Below are 21635 nucleotides of genomic sequence, written 5' to 3'. Positions count from 1 at the left end.
GGCAACACTATATATAAGCTTAATTATGGATTCAATTATAAATTCGTTTACACAAATCTAGTAAAAAAATTCAGACCAATTATTAAATCCAATTTAAATTAAACATGTAGAGTCCTGTTCAAATCTGAATTTGAGTTGATTTTTTCAATTAGGAGTCACTAAAAGTCCAACTTGATGGCATGTAAATAGTGGATTTTATGCAGTTTCAAATTACATTTTTAAAAGACAAGGTTTATTGTATAGAATTTGATTAAACCAAATCTGATAAAATTTGGACTGGATCCAAATCGAAACCATTTGCATCTCTAACGGATAGGAGGCCACATTCTTAAAAACTTAAGTAATATACACAATATGGTAATATTAGTATTGGCCATTGGAATTTAATAATTCCTTTAGCTATATCAATTTTCATGTCTGCAATGTAATTGACCAAGTTTTCTAATTTTTTATTATTTTTTATTTATTTTCTAAAACATTTACTTAACTGATTAAATACTGATGCTTTACATAATGCAATTTAATTAATTAAATTAAAATAAATAACTTAATTGTATGAAACTTGTATATTCAATGTTAGTTTTCATATTTTTAAAGATGTCCAAATTTTACTTCAGTAAACAAGTTTTTCTAGCAATTTTCAATTCTTAAGTAAACCTATTGAGAATTCTTAAATAAGGTGACCATATTATTTCATATTGAAACAATGCATATTTTATGTTAATTTTAGCAACTAAACATAATACTCTAGGTTAGCTCGTATATTTTAAATTTTACCTATATAAAGCATAATTATAATGATTTTATGTCTCAATTAGTCTGTGTGGCAGCTATAGGGTCTTTACTATTCTTTGTTATAATGATTTTAATACGATGTTGCCTCACACTATATAAGACAACAAAGAGGTCGCCGCCTCCTCCACATCCCTTTCATGATTTTTTTTTGTTTGTTCATTTTACTTCTCGTTGATTGTTAATTCATTTACCTCATTCTTTAATAAATAGTTAAAAGGCCTACCCTCCAACGATACAGTTTCAATTTACTATTATTAAAATTGTTTCACCGTAGTAGCTCATATTTAGTACCTTCAGTTCTTTAGTTACTTTACTATTATTATTTTATACTCTTTCTATTTTGTTATAAATAACTTCTACCTTTTTCACAATGTTTTGTTAAGTTGTATATATTATTTTCAATTGTTTCTTAGACCACCCATTTATTTTTTATTTTGATTTATTGATTGCAATAATTAATTTTTTGTAGTTTATTTGGTCGAAACAATCTAATTAATTATTGGACTACACATGTTTGATTTAATAAAAAAAGGTTGTTTAGATAATTGAAAACCACAAGAAAATTTAGAGAATAAAAAGCTTATGTGAGGGTCTCAAATACAGAACAATATATGTTGAAAAATTTAGACTCCCATATAGTAAGCATATGACATTATTTTCGTAAGTCCATTTCTACAACTTTCCATAGGATTTGAAACTATAACCTGTGAGAAAGTAAGGCTTTTTTGGCAATTTTTTTTCCAAAACATGAACATGAGTTTATGATATTAATGATGAACGCAATTGTTCTCTAAAGATTGGTATGCAAATATCAACACCAATCCAACTAGGCCTATCACATAAAACTTGTCTATATCTTGTACATTTTTCTTTTATTCTTTGATATTCTCATTGAAATATTATGGGTTTTAATGAGATTTCTTTGTTTTTCTATTAACAAATAGCTAGTAGAGGTTGGTTCTTAGTCAACTGTAACCCTATTCAAATTCTTTGTTCTTCATAGATCCCATAGTAAGGTTGAGTAAAATTTGAATCTCATGCTAATAATGTCAAACACTGCAAACTTTGTCTAGAAAATTTTGACTTATTTAAGATGAAGAACTAATATTTTATAAAGCATGAAAATAAAATACTATTATTTCTGAAACAAACATTAGCATAAAATATTAAACATAAGTTTAATGAAAAAAAGACTAGTATTTCTGAAACAATAAAATAATAAATACTAAGAAAGAGCTCCATGGCCTTTAGAATTAATTAAACTCAAATCTAGATGAATGAGATCAAACTGAACTAAGGGAATATAGATTTGTGCTTGATAAACATAATCTCATCTCAGTTTCAACTCCTCTATTCAGATCAAATCCTAAAAATAGAAGAGAGAAAGCACTCAAAACTGAATTAAATTCAAATATGGATGCACAAACTCAAACCAAATTAAAGGAAGATTAATTTACAAATGATAAACAGGATCCCAGCTTAGTTTCAGCTCACTCTATCAGCATGAGCTCAAATTCAGCTCAAACCCCTAAAAACATGAAAGAAAAGGGATCTAAGGCCTTTGGAACTCAAACCAGGTTAACCAATGTTCATTTATACATGGTAAACATGATCCTACCTCGTTTGGATTGACATAGTCCTAGTATTCTAGAATTGGTAGGTGCTTGGTCTGAGTTAGCTGGTCGAGATAGAATAGCTGATTGTATGCGAAGGAAACCCTAATGAGCTGAATCTAACGACTCTTGAGGTCATGTAAAGCTGAGAAATGGCCTAGTTGCTTAAATGTTAAGCATGTTTTAGAAATTTTGGTCAAAATACCTACTTTTTAGGTTTGGGTGACAAGACGTAGTGGCAAAATGATCATTTTCATCTTAGGCAACCTAGGTGTTCTTGGTCTAGGTGCTCCATGCAGGTGTGGGACTTGCTTTTTGATCCAAAATGATCCTTGTTCTTATTTAAGTTTTGAAAATCAATTTAGAAATTTCATGGTGAAGGGTAAATTAGTCATTACACTTGTGAAAATTTTGAGTGTTCACACATACCATCAAAGCGGTGTATATGCGTAGTTCTTAAGGAGGCAAATGTTATTTGATTTTTGAAACTCAATTTGGACATTTTATGGTGAAGGGTAAAATAATCATTTTTGGGTATTCCCGTCCATCCAAAGAGATGTATAGGTGCAGTGCTTGAGGAGGCAAATGTTTTATTACTACGTTATAAAGGAACATGGCGGGATCATGGACTACAAGTTAGGAACCAAATGATGGGAGGACATTAGCAACTTGGCTTGTGCCACATACTCAGCCATGGGAAAAGTCAAATCAGTGTCTATAGTCAACTTTCTAGGTCAAAGCCGTACATGGGGTGGTTGGAGTTTGTCATCCATCCCCATGTTATCATTCAGTCCGGTCTTGTATAAAATCATTCATCTGATCTCAATAAATTAGACATAGTTTTATATTACCCTCCTTGCCTCCTAATGTACAATCGTGCTCAATGTCTCTAATGTCTCCAAGCAACACTTTCAAAATCTCCATGTCTAGATTTCAAAGCTAACTATGTCATGACAATAGGTGGAAACAAACTAAGTGAGTAGTTGCAATGGCTTCTCGCACTCGATCTAAAAAGCACATTGAAGAGCACACTGAAGCATATTTTGAGGTCGAGATTTATGAATCCTCCAGTTCAAAGAAATAAATTCATGGGCAAATAAATTACAAGAATGGGGCTGAGATGCCTTCAAAAAAGTCCACCCAGTTTTAGAAAATGTTTCAGTTATTGATGAAAACAATGGTGGGGCGGGACCATCAAGCAACTTGGCTAAGGAGGCCTCAAGCAAAAGAGGTTCACACATACCTACTGAGACCATATGGTCTCGCATCGGAGAGGACAATGTGCCACATGCAGACTAATCACAAGAAACAATACAGGAAAAGGGACTTCTATGAGGACCTCAAAGATGAAGATTTGGAAGAACTTCCAAGAAAATTCAGTAAGTTGAAAGGAACTAAAAACCCACGTGCACCTAAGAACCTTCTTTACAGAATGTGGCCAGTATAGAGATAATGATAGGGATCTATTTTTTGAGGTGTTTGTAGTGTGAAGCTGCCCAATGGTATATGGATATAGGCCCCTCTGTTAGATCTTCGTCTAATTACTCCTGTTAATGGTGGTAGGAATGGCCAGACCTTGTATCGGTGGGAAGATCAATCTTTCCTAAAATTTGTCCAATTTCAAAACTTTGCTGCTTCATGTGGCCTCCCTACTCTATCGTGTGGGAACGGATGCAAACTACCATAACGATCTGATTTTTATTGGAATTTGTATTGGTGAAGCAGGGAGTGCTTGGATAAGCCACTTACCCATAAGAATATGGCAGTGTTTTATACTCTCAAATGATTTTTCAAAACTTTCTCAAAATCTTGAAACATGAAGTCTTCAATGTTTTTCTCAAACACTATACCGCATTTAGAATGGAAAAGATGTTTAAGCCAAAATGAAATGTATCAAGAATAAACATAGCCCTTGGATTGATTACCCCTACTAAAGGCATCAGAAACGGTCAATTCTCGTACCGATAGGCGAGTCCCTTTTTCTTTCATTTAAAATAAAACATGATTTCTCTGGAGCACTCGAAAAACCAAAACATTTTTGGGGATGTAAATATCAATTGCCTTATTTGAATCCATTGCATCCTAAAATCACACACAAGGGTATTTTGATCATTTTTCACTATGCACATATTTTTTTAAAAATATAACTTAACTTAGAAATCACGTGCACCTTAGTTAGATTGTCATATAAATTTCATGGATCTGGTTCGCTTGAGCCTAGGCTCAGCTAACCCCTATTTCATATTAAAAATGAATTTGCAAAAAACAGCGCCTAGGCTAAGCCTGCGCCCAGCCTAAGTCTGAACTGTTTTCCAACATTGAACCTAAGCTAGGTCCAGTCCATGTCATGCGGCTTGAACCCATCTAGTGTAGCTCGAGCCAGGTCTAGGTCCAAGTCCATGCTATTTTCTAATTTCCATTTCATATTTCTGGTCCTCATTATATCTCCAAGTCTTATTTCCATGTTTGGATCTCATATCCAAGTTTCAGATCTGATCTATTTTTGTATATACAAATCCATTATTTCCATTTCAAACCCTAGATATCAAATCATAATCCAACTTCCAGTATCATATCCAGATCTATCTTCTACAATTTTCCTTGGATAAGGACCAGATCTGGGTCTAAGCATCAAACCAAGATCTAGGATCCAGAGAGTGATCTTAATGCACATTATATGTCAAAAATGTATCACAATTTTTTCACTTTGTGCTTAATGTCAATCTGAAAATCACTTGAAATGTGTGGAATTCTTTGCTAAGTTTTCTAGCTTAAAGAAAAAGCATTCTAATTTATATTAAGTTTTAGAATAAGGTTTAAAAGTGTGTTTTTTTCTCCTTCATATTCTTGCTTCATTCTTCCCCCATGCTCAATGTCCATCTGAATACTTTATCAAGAATCAATCAATACTTCTCCATGAACATGTGACTTTTTGCATAATCGAATTTGGAGTATGGACGAGAATGCAGCGAACCTGTCTGATGCAAAACCGGTTTTTACTATGAATGTGACATGTGCTTGAGATTTTCTCTGCTTCTTGTCTTCTTCCTAGTAGACTAGTTTCACTTTTAAGATACCCTTCTTAAAAGCTCTGTCTATCCTCTTAGTGTCTTTTGGCTAAATCGTGAAAGGTCTTGTACTCATTTTATATGAGATGACACTAGATGTGCTCCTAAAAAGCCCCAAGAATCATGGTGAGAGAGTGATTTTTCAGCCAAAGAGGTCTTCATCTTACTGCTCACGAACTCTCAGTGTTGAATATAGTCTCTACAAACTCATTGCACTCCTACTGAATCTCCATAAGCATATAAATGGTGGGACCATTGAGTAGTTGGACTCAAACTTGTTTGTAAAAGCATTCACTAATTTTTTCAAAGTCCTCTTTCTCAAAAATCAATTTCCAAAAGAGATTGAATTGTCTCAGGAAAACCTAAAAATTAAATTTGTGATCCTTTACTCAAAAGAAAAGTTTTCCAAGGCTCCATCCCTAAATTCTCAAAACATCAGAATTTGAGGAAATGAACCAATCTTCAAAATGTTTACGTTTTAGCCAAAATGATTGAAGACCATAGCAAGCAAGAGCTCATCAAAACTCTACCAATTCCTCACAACTTGGTCCAAGTCAACTCCAAAGAGTTTTCAAATCCTATAATTTTTTGAAATTTTGAATTGAGAAATCTTTATAAATATGATTTGGAAATATTTGAAGATCACTTTTGGAAATCACTTTGGTGTTCTTTTAAGACTTTAAGTAAGTTTGACATTTTACTATAATTAAGTTACTACCTAGTCAGAGCTTCATCTCATCTTGTTTAAGTTCTTTTAGAGAGGTGCTTGTGATCATAAGTGATGTTAAGTGAATGTGAATATATGAATACATTGATCCTACATGATTAGAATGAAATCATTCATTCCAACTATAACATTCATCTACAAACATTCATACCATCACATACATCTAAGTTTCTCATTCTTATAATTGTCATAAGTATTTTTATGGAAAGAGAAAAATTTTTGAAAATGGAATGAGGTTGTAGACCATCAAACATGATTCCAATATTTGGTCATTAATTGATTTTTGGTGTTGGTGAAGTCAACAAATGAGAAGTTAAAACTTTAGATCTTTGAAGAAAAATATAAAGATGGAATACTTTATAGAGAGAAAGAGGGAGAGAAAGAGATTTTAAAGATCACCAAATAGAAGATTAACAAAAAATGGAGGTACGTAGATATGCATAGTTTTTCATACATATACATACACTTATGTATATGAAAGCTTGTAAAAAGAACGTTTGACTCAAATGGAGAGGGAGAGAAGATCTTAGAAAGGGAGAGAGGGATTTTAGAGAAAAAGAGATAGAGGAATGTGTATATATATATATATATGTGTGTGTGTGTGTGTGAAAGAAAACATTCAACTTGAAGAGAGAAACAAAAGATTCTAGAGAGTGAAAATGGAAAACATATATACATGCATTCATGTGTATATGAAAATTTGTAAAATAATATGTTAAATCATAAAAAGAGAATGACAAAGAGAGATACTCATGTTCACTTATACGCATATAACATGTATATACATATATGTGTTCATGAGAGTTGAAATCAAGAAATGATTTGAAAATATCCGACTTCGATTTTTATGTAGATCAGAGAGGAACTTGGGCCCATGCAAGAGCCTATGCTAAGTCTCCAAAGCCTCATTAGAGAGGGTTCTTGCTTCCAAAAATCTTTTGAAGAGCATTGATTTTAAATATTAAATATATTAACATAAAACATTATTATTTTATTTGTTATAAGAAAATATAATTCTTCCACCATTGGGTATGGAAGAAAATCATGCAACATAATAAGGCACTCACTAGGGTTCCTAATCGGGTGATTAAGAAAGAAACTAAGCTTGATAATGACATGAAGATCCATATTATATTAACATGTACATATTCATGAAGAGCTTTTCCAGGTTGGACAAATTTCAACCTCAAAAAGCAATATAAAAATGAAGAGATCCCAACCCTAAACACTCATTTTCGTTGTTCATTCATATATAAATGAGAAAAATCAATCAACCATGAGTGAACAACATCCAAGAGAAGAGAGAAACATGTTTCAATCCTAAAATGAAATCTTATTTCATCTTCTCATGCTCCTAGTGCACTCGAGAATAGCTTCTTGACTTCGAAGAGGATATTTGAGAGCTATGGAGAAGAAGAAGAGAGAGAGTGATGAAAATAAACGGAATGGGACAGTGATTACATACCTCTAATGAAAATGATCTAGAATATGAATCTCTTACTTCGGATGATCCTAAAGTTGCTTTGGGTGAATCTCTAAAGTGATGAAGATATGCCTCCAAGAGATCTTCTTGTACTCCCTTGAAGAGTTGGACCTTGAATAAGCTTGCTCTCAAGGTTGGATAAGAAGAATAGAAGAAAAGAGAAATGGAGAAAAAGAGCTAAGGAAAAACTCTAAATCTTCAAGTGAGGGAGTACTAGAAGTTCCCCAAGGTTTAGCTCATACCCAAAGGAGAAGATTGTGGGGGAATTTAGAGAGAATTTTGTAGCCAAAACTCAAAATTTGATTTTTTATTTTTAATTTCACAACATTTTCAGGTGAATTCTAAGTCGTTTTGAACTATTTTTATTTTTTTTAAATTAGGCTTTGACTAAGCAAGATTGACCATTAGCCCTGCAAATACCTCTTTGGGGTGTTAGCAGGGCTAATGCCCACCCAACCGAGCCAGGCGGTTTTGATTGCATGGGCCCCATTTCTTGCGCACCAGGCACAATAGCACCCCGAGACTCTGCGAACTGCGTGCGACGTGTTGCCGCACGTGGCAGCGATTGCGTAACGCGATCTCGAACGACTTCGCATCACACGACGCATGATTGACTATATTATTTTTTTATTTTTTTTAATAAAATAATATGAAATAAAAAAATGATATGAAATGAAATAAAATAAGATAAAATGAGTAAATAAATAAATAAAAAGGGTTGTTCATATAAAAAGCATAACACCATTTTTTATTTAAAATGTGTACAAAATTGGTTTTTGTTTCAAATGGGTGCTCGACTCCGTTTTGAGTGACTCTGGACTTGTTTCAAATCTAGATTGGGTCAATTGGTCGCAGACGCGTTCTAGCATGTGATTTAGGCTTAAAAACACATTTTGCATGAGAACGAAACATAAAAGAAAGGGAAGGTCCATGCATGCGCGCGCGGTGATCATAAATTCAAATTTTGTTGTCTTGATTTCAGTTTTGGATTTTGAGTTTGAAATAATCAATTCGGGTCTAGATTTGGACTTTGGATCTTATTTGGATTCAAGAGTTGGATTTTGGATTTAAATCTCGCGTCTAAATTTGAGTTTTGAATTTGTGTTTGGGTGAAAAATATAGTCTTTTCGGAAAAATTTGGGGTGATAGCAATTGACTTGACTTTAGTTCTATGAATCAATGAAAATCATAAGCTGGGTTATGCAAAAGAATATGACTCAAAAGAATGCCCATTCTAGATGAATTTTCTCGATTTGACTGAACCAACATGTGGCTAAGCTTGCCGGAAACATCCTATTGGATTGCTTTAAAAGTCAAAAAACAAATTTTTACCAAGCAGTATGCGGCAGGTTTATAAAGGGAATTTGTGGAAGACCACAAAAAATTGGTTTTAATTGGAATTTTCATTGGTGTTGCTGGGTGTGTTTAAAAAGGCTACTTACCTATAAGAATATGCTGAAAGATAGAAAAAAATCACAGAGTATAGCAAGTACTAGGGGTAAGCTCCACATCATTCAAAACTAAATTGAACTCAAATGGAAAGGAATGAACTCATACTGAACTAGGGGATTATTGATTTTTACATAATAAACATTAACATAACTCACTTTTCAGTCATTCTATCAGGTTGAGCTAAAATTCAGTTCAAAGCCCTAAAAATAGGAAAGAGAAAACATTCAAAACTGAATTTAACTCAAACTGGAAGAAATGAATTCAAACTAAACTGAACGAAGCTTCATTTATACATGATAAACATGGTCTTAGCTCAGTTTTAGCTTGTTCTTCTCAATTGAGCTCAAATTCTATACAAATCCCTAAAAATATGAAAGAGAAAGCACTTGAAACTAAATTGAAGTCAAATCAGGATGAATGAACTAAAACTTAACTAAGAGAAGTTTGATTTATACTTGATAAATATGGTTCTAAATTGGTTATAAGCTCAATCTTCTGATTGAGCTTATATGACTAAAACTTGATCCGGGTGATTCAAAGTAAGTGAAATAAAACTTTCTCTCCATTAAGGTAAACTTGTTTTGACTTAATTGAGTCAATGATCATAATTTTATGTTTCAAGAGATGATTTGAGCTCCAAGAGAGCTAGCTTTAGATTTGGGATGACCCTAGTGAGTAAACTCTAGTGACTTCTAGTGTATGTAAAATTAAGAAATGACCCAATTGTTCAAATGTTAAGCAATTCTAAGAATTTTGGTAAAAATCTATACTTTTCAGGTCAAGATTCCAAGATGTATGGGCAAAGTGGTAATTTTTAGCTTGGATAACTTAGGTGGACTGGATCTATGTATTCAATACTGGTATAAAAAGTGCTTGTTTGGCTCAAAAATGACTTTTTTTCCTTGAAATTTGGTCCTTGAAAATCAATTTTGAAATTTCATGGTGAAGGGTAAATGATCAGTTGGACTTATGAAAGTTTCGGCTACTCACACATGGTCATCCGAGGAGTAAACTATAAGATGGTGACATGTCTTCTACATAGAACACGATTGTATATTCGGTGAACTTGATGTGTAAGTCTAGATATATCTTGCCTTTCATTGTCCTCTTTCTCCTGTCAAAGCCATAAATGGTCATATCATCAATGTGTAATGCTCATCCTTCAGGCCTAAGACTTGCGCAGTCATCTTCGAGTAGATGTTCAAGATACTCCCTCCATCTACTAGCATGTAAAGAGCATTCATTACGTGAGTCCTCACCACAATATATAATGTGTGATTGTGGAATTGATGAGGTTTTTATATATCATCATCTGAAAGTGTGATTGGTGCAATCACCATGACTGAATTGACGATCTGTGCCAGAGTATCAGAAGTGATACTATATTTGACTTTAATTTCCATGAGCACCTACTCCATGGTGGTCATGTGTATGGCAAAGGCATTTATAAGGTTGATAACAGAGATATTGAGTAGGATCTTAAGGACCTACTAAGCTGCTTTTCCTTCTCTCGCTTGTGAAGATTATGGTTGATCTTCTGTCTTGATTTCCACTTTTTAATCTACTGTTGAGACACCTTGAGATGAATTTTGGAAACAGTAAGTGTCTCTTTTAACTTGTACATGAGCTTCTTGATGGGCTTAGGCTCATCAGCTTGAATTCCCATTGTCGTTATTTTCTTGTGTGCTGGGTCAAATATGATTCTATGAATAAAAAGACATGTTACCAATTACTGCTACAGTATTCTTACCATGGTCTGTACTGTAAATGGATCCTTGAGAACTTCGAGAGTGGTGTTCTCAAGTAATAGATTTTATCAATGCGGTTTCGAATAATATGCTCGAGTGGTATGCAACCTTTTAATTTTAAGTAGTAGTGTTTGAAATTTTACTGTAGCAGTGGAATAATTTTTTAAATTAAAAAAAAAATTCCAGCGTAACAAACACGGAATTATTTTGTAGAGGTCGATTCCTGAAACATGTTTTCGGAAACATATTTCCACCCGGAGGGGTGGAAATATATTTCGGAGTTATTTTTCGGACCGTTAGGATTCACAGCTCACGTATCGCGTTCTGCCTCTTCCTTGCCACGAGTTCCTCACGCAGCCACAGCCGCTGCCTTTTCGACCTTGTCGTCTCCCACGCACTTTCACTCTCCTGCTCCGGCCAGTCGCCCTCATCTCTCTCTCGCTGCCTCCCTTGTCTCCCTCCCTCACTGCGTCTGCCCTCTCGCTCCCTCTCGAGCCCCTCCCTACCTGTGCGTGAACGCCAGTGCGGACGAGGGAACCGCAAGGTGCGAGAGCGAGGCTGCCGGCTGCTGAGATCCCTCCAGTTGCAGCCCATGGTCCACCTGTAGCTGCCGCGGCTCAATTTCAATTTGCAGATCTAACTATCTGCCAGACGAAACACCCACCCGCTGCTCGATTGCAATTTGCAGACCATCACTGTGAGTCCCCCTTGTTTAGTTCTTTCCCCCCTTTTTCCACTCTGTTTTGTGCCTTTTCATTCGTTTCTTTATAAGCATCTCTGTGGTGAGTCCCACCCTCTGCTCCTTCCCTCCCTCCCTCCCTCGTCTGTGGGCTAGAAATCCATCCATAGGCGGAAAACCTTCGTGATTTTCATTTATGTGCCCGGCATGACGCGGAATGGGACATTGGTTTTGCAGATAGACTGATTTTGATGTGGTTGAAGCAGTCGGGTCGATTGAGAGACGGAGAAGAAGAATTCTGAGGATCGCTGGAACTTCCCTTGCTCCACCTGCTCCACTCCTATTTTTCATCTTCTTCTTCTTCTTCTCTCATTCTTCCATACGTTCACCAAGGTCAGTTCGCTTCTGTTCCCCTTTAAACTTTTTGCTGGGTTGTAATATTTTCCTTCATTTCACTCTGCCATATTTGTTCTTTTTGTTTTCTGGTTTCCTGTCTGTGCGTGCGCATGTGCGTGTGTGTGCTGGGAAAAGAATGTGCATGTTTTTTCTTTCATTCTCAGTATGTCTGCTTCAATTTCTTGTAGTTCTTCCAGGTTACCTTTGTGTCCCTGGCCTGTATTTATCAATTATTCTTTGGTGTTCGTAAACTTGCTAACATATAGCTTCAAGACAATTATCTTCTTCACATTTTTTGATGTATGGGTATGTATTGAAGTGATCTGTAAAATATGGGAGAAATTTGTCAAGAAAAGAAACAGCGTTAACTTGTTTTTCTGATGCTCTGAGGTTGCATCGCATTAGTATATGGTGATAACTGAAGGGTTTAAAATTTGACAATCATTCAATTTTTGCAGTGGCATGTGGAACATAATGGTTGGCCTGAACACATACAGTCAAATCACATGATGTGTATTTTTTTATGAACCATTATGTCTTGGAGGGCTGTAGCTTCCTGGTTTTTTTTTGTTCCTCAATGTAGTCCTTGAAGGAGGAGAATTCCAAAACTTTTTATGCGTTTCTGCATTTCTCACCACTTCTAACATCTATTATTTGCTGCATATCTCTAGAGCTGGTAACTTTGTTTCTATACTAAAATACGTTAGCACCACTCTTTCACATTTGTGTGATCATGGCATTGTCAGGTTGTAAATGCTTGATGGTTCTCTCATACTTTTCTTCCTTAAAGTTTTCGTTATTTATTTATGCTTCCTTTTTATGATCTATTATAGGTTACTTGATGTGTAAGGAATAATTATTTATCATGTCTCAACTAAATGATGTTTTGTCCAAAACATTCACCACATTGATCATGTCTATAAAAAATGTATTGGATTAAAAATTGGAGAATTTGTTGGCTTTCTTGTTGCCATGCTGCCTACTTTCTGCCTCTGAAGTAAGCTGTGTGTAACTGCATCAAAATTTATGTGTCTGACATGAACTTGGGTTTAGTTGCATCTCGGATTTGGTTTAGATCGAAATGGTGCTCCTATTTGGAGTTTCTTGAAATGCAATTGCAATACCTGAGTTCTGCTAGATTTTAGTAGGTTAACAAATATATTTTATAACACAATGCACCTCCTGGATCTTTTTTCACTTCACAGAACAATACCTGAGTTCTGCAAGATTCTCGTTCATTCTGTTGGTACTAGAGACAGATATACAACTATAGAGTTAAAGCTTCCAACTTTTGCCCTCTCCATGGACCATGACCACGAATCCTGATCTCCTCTCTCTCTCTCTCCTTAAAGAAATTCAGCTTTTGCCTTTTCGTTTTTCTGTTTTTTGTTACCACCTCTTTGGAATTGGCTCTCCATTAAGACAATGAGTGAGGAATCACTAGGTTATCTTCATTTTCCATTGCAATCTGCAATAGTAACATTGTTCAATAATGCTTCTTTGTCCTTGTATCGTTTCTAGTATTGTTCCATTCAGCCAAGGTTTCACTCAATGATGCTGGAAACCAGTGTGACTGAGGATATTCAAAAGGGAAATGAATTTCATTTGTTTATTAGGCCATCACCAACTCAAAAGTTTGGGTAGGGCTGTTAGACAGAATGCGAGCCTCAATCTACTTTTGCGGCTCATGCCATATGTGCAAGAAATGAAACATGCCTAAAGAGTACCGTGTTGGCATGGGCATCCACTTGGAATGAAAGGTGCCTCCACAACATGTTGGGGAAAACAACCATGTCTCTATAATATTGGCATTGATACCATACATTGGTATCTCCAAGTTGTTATATCTACAACAGTGATATGGATTTTCTGAACACTAGGGCCATATTTTTTGTTTACTCCCTCAAAAGTCGATTCTCATATGTGTACCCGATATTTATTTTTATCCCGTCCTCGCAAAATTTATGACATCTCAAAAGTTCATGTGATGATAAACATTATCTTGTAGACGATATATAGAAAAAGGCATTGATGTTATTTACCTTTCATAAGAAAGAAATTTAACATCAAGTAATTGAATATCATGATCACTTTGTCTCATCCTCTCCGCCGATCGTATGTACTACTTTTGACTAATGTCAATGTTATTTAAAAAGAAGGTCGACAAAAGAATGTTGGAATGTACTAGATACCAATTAAAAGCTAAAAATCACAATTTTGAACATTTTGTATTAGTAGCATAGCGTCATGATATGATCTGCAAGTGCAACACGCATCAGCATGAGGATGCTTTCACCATACTATGGTTCTTGTTTATCGACATTGTTTTAGAAGGAAAAGAGGTTGTGTTCAATAACATTGAATATCAGACACGATGCAGATTTAAAATCCCTTTTATGTGGCATCCATAGTATAAACAAACACCAGATTTTACCACTATGTAGAGAAAAGACTTGAGACCCTTATTTATGACCAAAACGTTGTGTATATGGTCAGGGGGGAGGGGGTCTGACCTACTATATGCGGATTTAGATTCCCAAATATCTCAAATAAAGGGGGATTTAGTTTGGATTAAAAGAAATTGGATACGAATTGGATTCAGATATGACTTAAAAGTAGGATTAGAATCAGTTTTGGATATGACATAGTCAGATTTGGATTGGATTCAAATGTGAATTAAAAAATCAGATTCAAATATGACATAGGCTCTTCGTGATCTGCATCCAAATATAAATCCGAGCATGTAAACGTTTGATAAATCAGATATGGCAAATAGTACATTCAATTTGAATCTAACAGGATATGGTAAAGAGTAAATTCAATTCAAATTTGATCCATTGACATTCCTAAGATAGATAAGATAGAAGATTCAAAATACAGATAGGAGATTAAAAAGAGTTAGGACTGCAGAGTTTGCATGGACACAGATGTGCCGAGTTTGCACTACCGCTCAAGGAAGAAAAGCTTGTGCCCTAAACTAGACGTAGCGGTGTCGAGTTTGCACTACTGCCCAAGGGAGAAAAGGTTGCACCCTTTCATCCTTTGTTTTGAATTTTGATGTTCCCAAGTATCGCACTTCAATCTAGATAGATATATTTTTATGGGAATTAGAACCAAAAGAATTATTTAATTAGATAGACTAAAACCACTGAACATACTTAAATGTTAATGGCAAAAATATACATCTTTTAATTATACTATAACCACTGAGCATACTTAAACGTAAATGGCAAAAATATGCATGTTGACATATTTCACAGTTCATTCCTGTGTTTAGCCGGGACATTGTGGCAAGCACATGGTCTACGGCTTATGCTAAGTTCATTCAGTACTAAAACTTAGCAAAATTGAGACAAAATGACAATGTGGTTCAATATCGATTCTCAAACTTCATATATATATATATATATATATATATATATATATATATATATATATATATATAATATTATTATTTCAAACATGGAATTAATAAAATGTGAACTACAAACAGCAAGTTACACAAGAACAGAAAAAAAGATCAATCTCAAGAGAGGGAGACTCTCTCTCCTAGGATATCCTGCTGCTGCTTGAGCTCGCAGGCGGGAGGAGACTGGGGGCTGACCCCCAACGCAGCAATCTCACGGTTAGCCCAATGATTATTGTCATGGAGACCTTTTTTAGGAGCATCAAAGGTAAGATGACTAACAAAATTATCATTCCTCCTCACGTCCCTAGGCTGGGGAGAACTCCTGCTATCCTTGCTTTCACAGATGATGTCCTCTTGTTTAGCACTGCCTGCCCCTGGTCTATTCACCGAATTAAGGTGTCGCTGCAGCGCTTGGAGGAGCATGTCAGGTTGAAAATCGATGGTGACAAATCTTCCATTTTCCTCTTGTCCTCAACCTCCATGAGCGAATCTGAAGGCATTTTTTCCATATTGGAGTGGAAGCGTGGCACCCTCCCTATGCCCTGCCTTGGACTCCCAATGTATGGGGTAGGAGGCTCAAGTAGGATTGGTGTTAGCCCCTCCTGGATAAGGTGAACAAGCGGCTTGCAAGTTGCAACGTGGAAATCGACGATTCGCGGGGAGGCTATATCTTTAAAGCACGTGCTAACATGTGTGATTAACTATTGGGGATGGGATTTTGTCTTGCCTATACCTTGCAGTTTAAGATGGCGAACTTTCTATGGGGAGCTGGCGAAAATGTTAAGGGGAAGCACCAAATTGCATGGGCTAAGCTCTGCAGGCTGACGTTCGAAGGTGGTCTGGGCCTCAAGAGATTGGAGAACAGGTCCTCAGCTCAGCTTGCTAGATGGGCATTCTCCATTTGTGAAAAAATGCCATTTGGTCAAAGTTCTGTTACAAGAAGTATGCTGCACTATGAGGAATGTGGTCCGCCAGATCAAGTACCAAACATTCGTGGTTCTTCAAGCACTACTTCAAAGCCTGGTGCCAAATCAAAGATAAGGTAATCTGGCAGCTCGGTCAAGGCGATATGATGTTCTGGTTTGAAAAATGGAGCAATGTCACCCTCTTTGAAAACCTGGAGGCCGAGGAGAGGTATCTCTTGGAAGGCTCCAAAAGAATGACTGTCAAGGAGGTTCTGGATTCTGAATTAAATCCTCGTTCCTGAATTCTCAAACCTGCTGCAGAGGCTGCAATTAGAGAAACCTCAACTGAGACCTGCATCCGACGAGCTTGTTTATGATGGGGCTCCGGTCAAGGGGCTCAAAATGTGTGATATATGGGAATCAGAGTTAAGGGGGCAGAGGAAGAGTGGAGAGCTCACCTATGGAATAAGGATGCGCACCCGAGAGCCAGATGGTTCACCTTCCTTGCTTGTCAGGGCAGACTCCCAACCTTTTATAGGCAAAAAAGGAGGGGGCTGCATCTCGCAAACAAGTGCTTAATATGTTGCTCTACTGAAGAATCTAGCGCCCATCCTTTTCTTCAGTCGTTTGGCCTGTAGGACATGGCGTTTGGTAGCCAGCAGGTTGGGCGTAATGGTTGTGGTGGCAGCAACATTGTTTCGGAGTTGAAAAGGTGGTACAGTTGCAGCTTCAAGAGAGGCTGGGTAATGCGAAGCTAGAGACTATGTTTCCAAGAAGTGGTTTGGGCTACCTGGGACTGGCGAAATGCCCATGTCCAAGGCGACGCCAATGAGCAACTCTTTGTCATGCGCAATCAGTTTTGGCTTCATTGCATTTCCAGTTTTGAAGCTTGTTTCTTGAACAACCCTATGGCTATGGACAACTTGAGATGCTAGATTAACTCTGGCATCATTCCTGGTAGATGGGAGACTGTTTGGACGGAGGAGGGACAAATACAGATAGCCTCCAAAAAAATCCAAGGTGGCCCTTGGGTGGCTGCAAGTATTAAATGGCCTGAACCTGAGGGGCAGAAATAATTTGAGAAGGAAATGCTGCGTTTCATTCTTATCACTTCAATTTTTGGGGGTGCACTACGATTGCAATAGGTTGTAACAACAAATCCTGGACTAAGTAGCTCAGTGGGAGGCTGGAGATGGAAGGTGGACGTCTTGGATTCCCCATCCTTTTTCAGGAGACTGCTTGCTCTTTTCGCATAGTCAAACGAGAACCCAATTGCTCACATAATCTCGCTTTTACCGCTGTAGTGTACTGCTTGGCCTCCCTCGTCAGCAGCAATTTTGTATTTCCTGATATATTACCTGTTTTTCGTATATCAGCCTTAATAAAATTGGAGTCCAACTCCAGCAGGTTTGATGAGGAAACGGCACGTTACACAACTCTCACACATACACACACACACACCAGTTAATGCGCCTATATGAGCGGGATTGAGCCGAACAGCCACTCCTCGTATTAAGCTAGCTGAGCCAATCCAGGACACATTCAGAAACAGGCCACATGAAGCTCAACTCGTTTTCTAAACACCTGCGACTGTATGCGGGTACAGCAACGCAGTCTCTTAAAACGTAAAAATTTAAGTTTTCAAACTTAATCTTTGCATTAATTTTGATTTTTCTCCTCTCTTATTTCCCTTCCACCAAACTTCTGCATTATCATCCATTTTTAGTTTAATTTTGATTTTAATAGATTCCAAATATATATATACATATATACACACACACCCTGTCGTAACCCCTCCTGCCCACAATTTTGAAAAAAGGTGTGACTACACCCACACCGCTTACCCGTACTGCATCATAGCCACACCCATGCGACAGTCCAGAATCCTATCTGCCCCCAAAAACAAGGCCACAAATTCATAAGACCACCCACAAAACTCTTGTCGTTTTATAACCGTATTGGGTGTGTTGCTAGGGAGAGAGAGAGAGAGAGAGAGAGAGAGAGAGAGAGAGAACTGAATATATCGTACAGCACTAAAAACATACTAAAAGTCAGTTAAACTATATAAACCAACGGAAAATGTGACATGAAAAGTAAATGACCAGGCAATAGAAAAGCAAAATAAGAGCCAACCAAACAAATATCAGATTCTATTTAAACCAAAGGAATTGTAACCTGCAAATCTTTCATCCCTAACCATTAGCTTTTGGTGAAAGGTCACCGTAATATATATTCTTACATCCACAAGCCCAATACCACGAGAAGTATAACGTCTTCAACAAGATGCTGCAGCGATGATAAAACCTTTGAAACTTCATTCATTGTGCACCTTTTTGCCCATTACCCTCTGCAATGCAACAGATCAACCACGTCCACGTCCACCACCTATTTCAATAGAAAAGATGCATACCAATGGAATCATCAGTCAGTAAAACTATTCAGTCTACTGAAAAGAATATCATGGGTGTTGTGTCCTTAAACGGACAAACTAACAGAACGTCCATATTCAACCAAGAGAATTTCATACAAGCACCAAAGTATTAGGTACTAAAAAACGCAACTATGTGGCTATATTTTAAAAATGTTAAACCCAATGTTACAAATATAGTTCTCGAGTTTGTACACCTAGAAGGCCAGTAGAGGTAAAGTACACCTTCACAGGAGTGCAGCGTTTACATCAAGGGAAAAGGCTCATGCTAGTTAGCAGTTTGTTTTCATTTAACATGAAAAATGCTTTAAGTGGTTGACAATCACAAAAGTTGAGGTCGGCTTTTACCAGTTGACCGTTCATAAGATTTCTATTTATCAAGCACAAAAATGGAGTAACAGTACATATTGGTACCTTTACTCCCAGCACCTTTGCCTCCAGATCCACCCCTACCACGACCACTGCCACCACCTTTACCAGATCCATCTTCTTGGCCCCGCCCAATGCTCTTTGCTGGTCGGCCACTGCTGTCATCTCTGCCTCTTCCCCTTCCACGCCCTACACCTGGAGGTTTTCTATCTGGACAGACAAAGCAGTAAATTAGCATCTGGGAGAACACCCGATGAACTGAGGGAAACATGGAAGCAAAAATCATTAGCACATCAAAGACAGAATGATAAAACCAGAACTTCTAGTGAACTTGCATATCTGAGGCTAATAGTTTACTTTCTGGAAAGGATGGGAGGAAAAACCACAATTACATTACATCAGGCAAAAAAAAAAAAAAACTTTCTACACTAGAGTAGACCAATCTAGTAAACTGGCATCTCCTATGTCTCGTCATTTTTAGTTTCTACAACAATGGCAGGTGATTGCAATCAATCTATATAATAGCACATTTACAGAATGCATTTTCTTAATTATTATAAAATGGCAATGACGGACTCCATGCACCAATAATTCCCACGCACAAAGCCATTTACGTGCAGGTGATGTCAAAACTAAACTTATGCTTTCGGACATAAACTCCAAAAGAGTATCAAATGTTGATCAAGTTGCAAACTATGTAGAGGATATGATCCAATCAGTAGGATGACAAATTGGTGGTTGATTATGACCATAGCAATCATGCATCAAATATTGTTTAGTGGCAGTCATTGTTACCCTACTACAAAAGTCTGTGTTTTTAGCAAGGTCAAGACATGCTTCAAAAGATGCTTATTTGGGTAAGGTCAAGACATGCCCTCCTTTGCAATTCTTCGGGAAGAGCCGTAGACAAAAAGGCCAACAAAAATTACAACACACCTGTTCGGCTTTTATTAGTTTCTTCTTGAACTTTGTCGATCACCTGAACGCAAAAAGAGCAAATCAATGTCCGCACACTGTTTTATAGAAAATAACTAGTAGTAGATGATTGTATCTGAAAGGCATGCAAAGAAAATGGCAAATATATAAGTTTCAAAAGAACCACCAATATTTACATCCCAGAAATTGGAGGTGCTTATTTAGTAAGGTTGTGTAAGGAAAGGTGTGATTACCAATGTCAAGTTCCATGAATTTGTAAACACAAGCTACCAGTGAGCAGCATTTATAAATTCAGCCCATGCAGTAGCAGAGGAAGAAAAGAAATGAAACCATTGGATGTTTAACTAGAGATGAAGTTAGGAAGCTTACAATGTCTTCTAAGCTTTGCCCATTTTGAGGGAGGTTATGATAAACAAAATAAAAACAGCTGTGCCATAACATCACTATCAATCCAAAACCAAAGTAGAAATGCAAAATAAGTTGCCTTCAATTGGTGACACCCCGTTGCTTACATTATTGAGTAAATTTTTCCTATAAAATTGAAATAATAACAGTAAACGCTGCTTTAGGAAAAACATGAGAGTCATGGACAAGGTGAAAGTGTAGACAAATGCACCTCTTCCACTGTCATCTTTGAGAAACCAGGCAGAACATTTCAGGGACTGCACATTGCTAAATACAGTTTAACTTGGGACCTCAATCTGCAGAGTTGAAATAGGTGCATATAACATTCTAGATATATGTAATAATGTAAATGTACTATAGCCAAGCAGCTGAAAATGAGAGAATGAAATGCAAGATGGCACTGAAGCAGGTGTGGATATGGGAGCATGATGTCTGCAAGATACTCTGGGCAAATTCAAGGTTAACGTTTTGCATGCATGACACTTCAACTGTCAAGATACAATGACTGAATATGGGTGAACAAACAATACTAAGACGAAACACGTGCAGGAGGTGAGAGAATTTTTATATCAGATTTCATTAAGCAACTACACAAGTTCAGCAGAAAATAGAGGAAATGAGAGAGAGAACTGCAGAAAAGAGGGGACAAAAGCAATATTCAGCCCTCACAACCCTAATTAATTAAGAAGGTATGCATACTCTTTACCTGGACCAACAACATCCTCATGATATAACAATAACTACAAGAATGTATTTCAGCACATGTTCAACAAGGAGCCGAGGAAGTTGACGATGCAAATGCCATATACATTGAGATGGAGGAGGAGAATTTGAAGCAGACAATGGAACTGAAGATGAAAAGGAAGATTAATCATATTTTTATTTGCCATTTTTGTACGGAATAAGTTCATTTTATGATACATAAGAATTTAAGTTTATTTCCAGATGATGCGGACACACCTAGGGCTGCACCTAACTATGCCCCCTTGGCTCATCCAAGCCAGGCTAACCTAGTTGTGTGGAGCCCACTTGCATGGTTTAGAGATAAAAATAGATCAAGTCCGGTTCACAATGATGAAAGAAACGGACCCTTATGGGCTTCTCTACAAGTACCAGACTAGTAAGTTTAACATACAGCAAGTGTGCAAATCAAGGTGGGGGAGTTGGCGTAGAAATAGAGCATGTTTCATAATGATATTTTTGCCAATCAAGGGGGAGTTTC

At 36.8% G+C, this 21635-nt stretch overlaps 1 protein-coding gene and 1 long non-coding RNA gene across 6 annotated transcripts in view; one reads left to right on the top strand and one right to left on the bottom strand.

The window, feature by feature from the left end:
• Positions 1 to 11180: 11180 nt before the first annotated feature.
• Positions 11181 to 17688, top strand: LOC116260724 (uncharacterized). Of its 2 annotated transcripts, none has more exons than XR_007574289.1 (3): positions 11181 to 11583; positions 11803 to 11958; positions 13483 to 17688. It is a non-coding gene; the product is annotated as an uncharacterized LOC116260724 (long non-coding RNA). The 2 variants fall into 2 exon arrangements; XR_004174160.2 differs by having other exon boundaries at positions 12420 to 17688.
• A 629-nt stretch (positions 17689 to 18317) lies between these two features.
• Positions 18318 to 21635, bottom strand: part of LOC116260250 (probable U6 snRNA-associated Sm-like protein LSm4) — a 46826-nt gene continuing 43508 nt past the window's right edge. For all 4 annotated transcript variants that reach the window (XM_031638434.2, XM_031638433.2, XM_031638432.2 and 1 more), the window contains 3 exons: positions 20009 to 20051; positions 19118 to 19282; positions 18318 to 18660 (listed from right to left, as the gene is read on the bottom strand). In XM_031638434.2, coding sequence (XP_031494294.1) covers positions 18638 to 18660; positions 19118 to 19282; positions 20009 to 20051 — 231 coding nt within the window. In that variant the 3' untranslated portion in view covers positions 18318 to 18637. The remainder of the gene's footprint in view (positions 18661 to 19117; positions 19283 to 20008; positions 20052 to 21635) is intronic.

This window comes from Nymphaea colorata, chromosome 9 (assembly GCF_008831285.2).
Source record: "Nymphaea colorata isolate Beijing-Zhang1983 chromosome 9, ASM883128v2, whole genome shotgun sequence".
Taxonomy (NCBI): domain Eukaryota; kingdom Viridiplantae; phylum Streptophyta; class Magnoliopsida; order Nymphaeales; family Nymphaeaceae; genus Nymphaea; species Nymphaea colorata.
The sequence above is the reverse complement of the archived record's forward strand: the minus strand, read 5'-3'. Positions and strand labels throughout refer to the sequence as shown.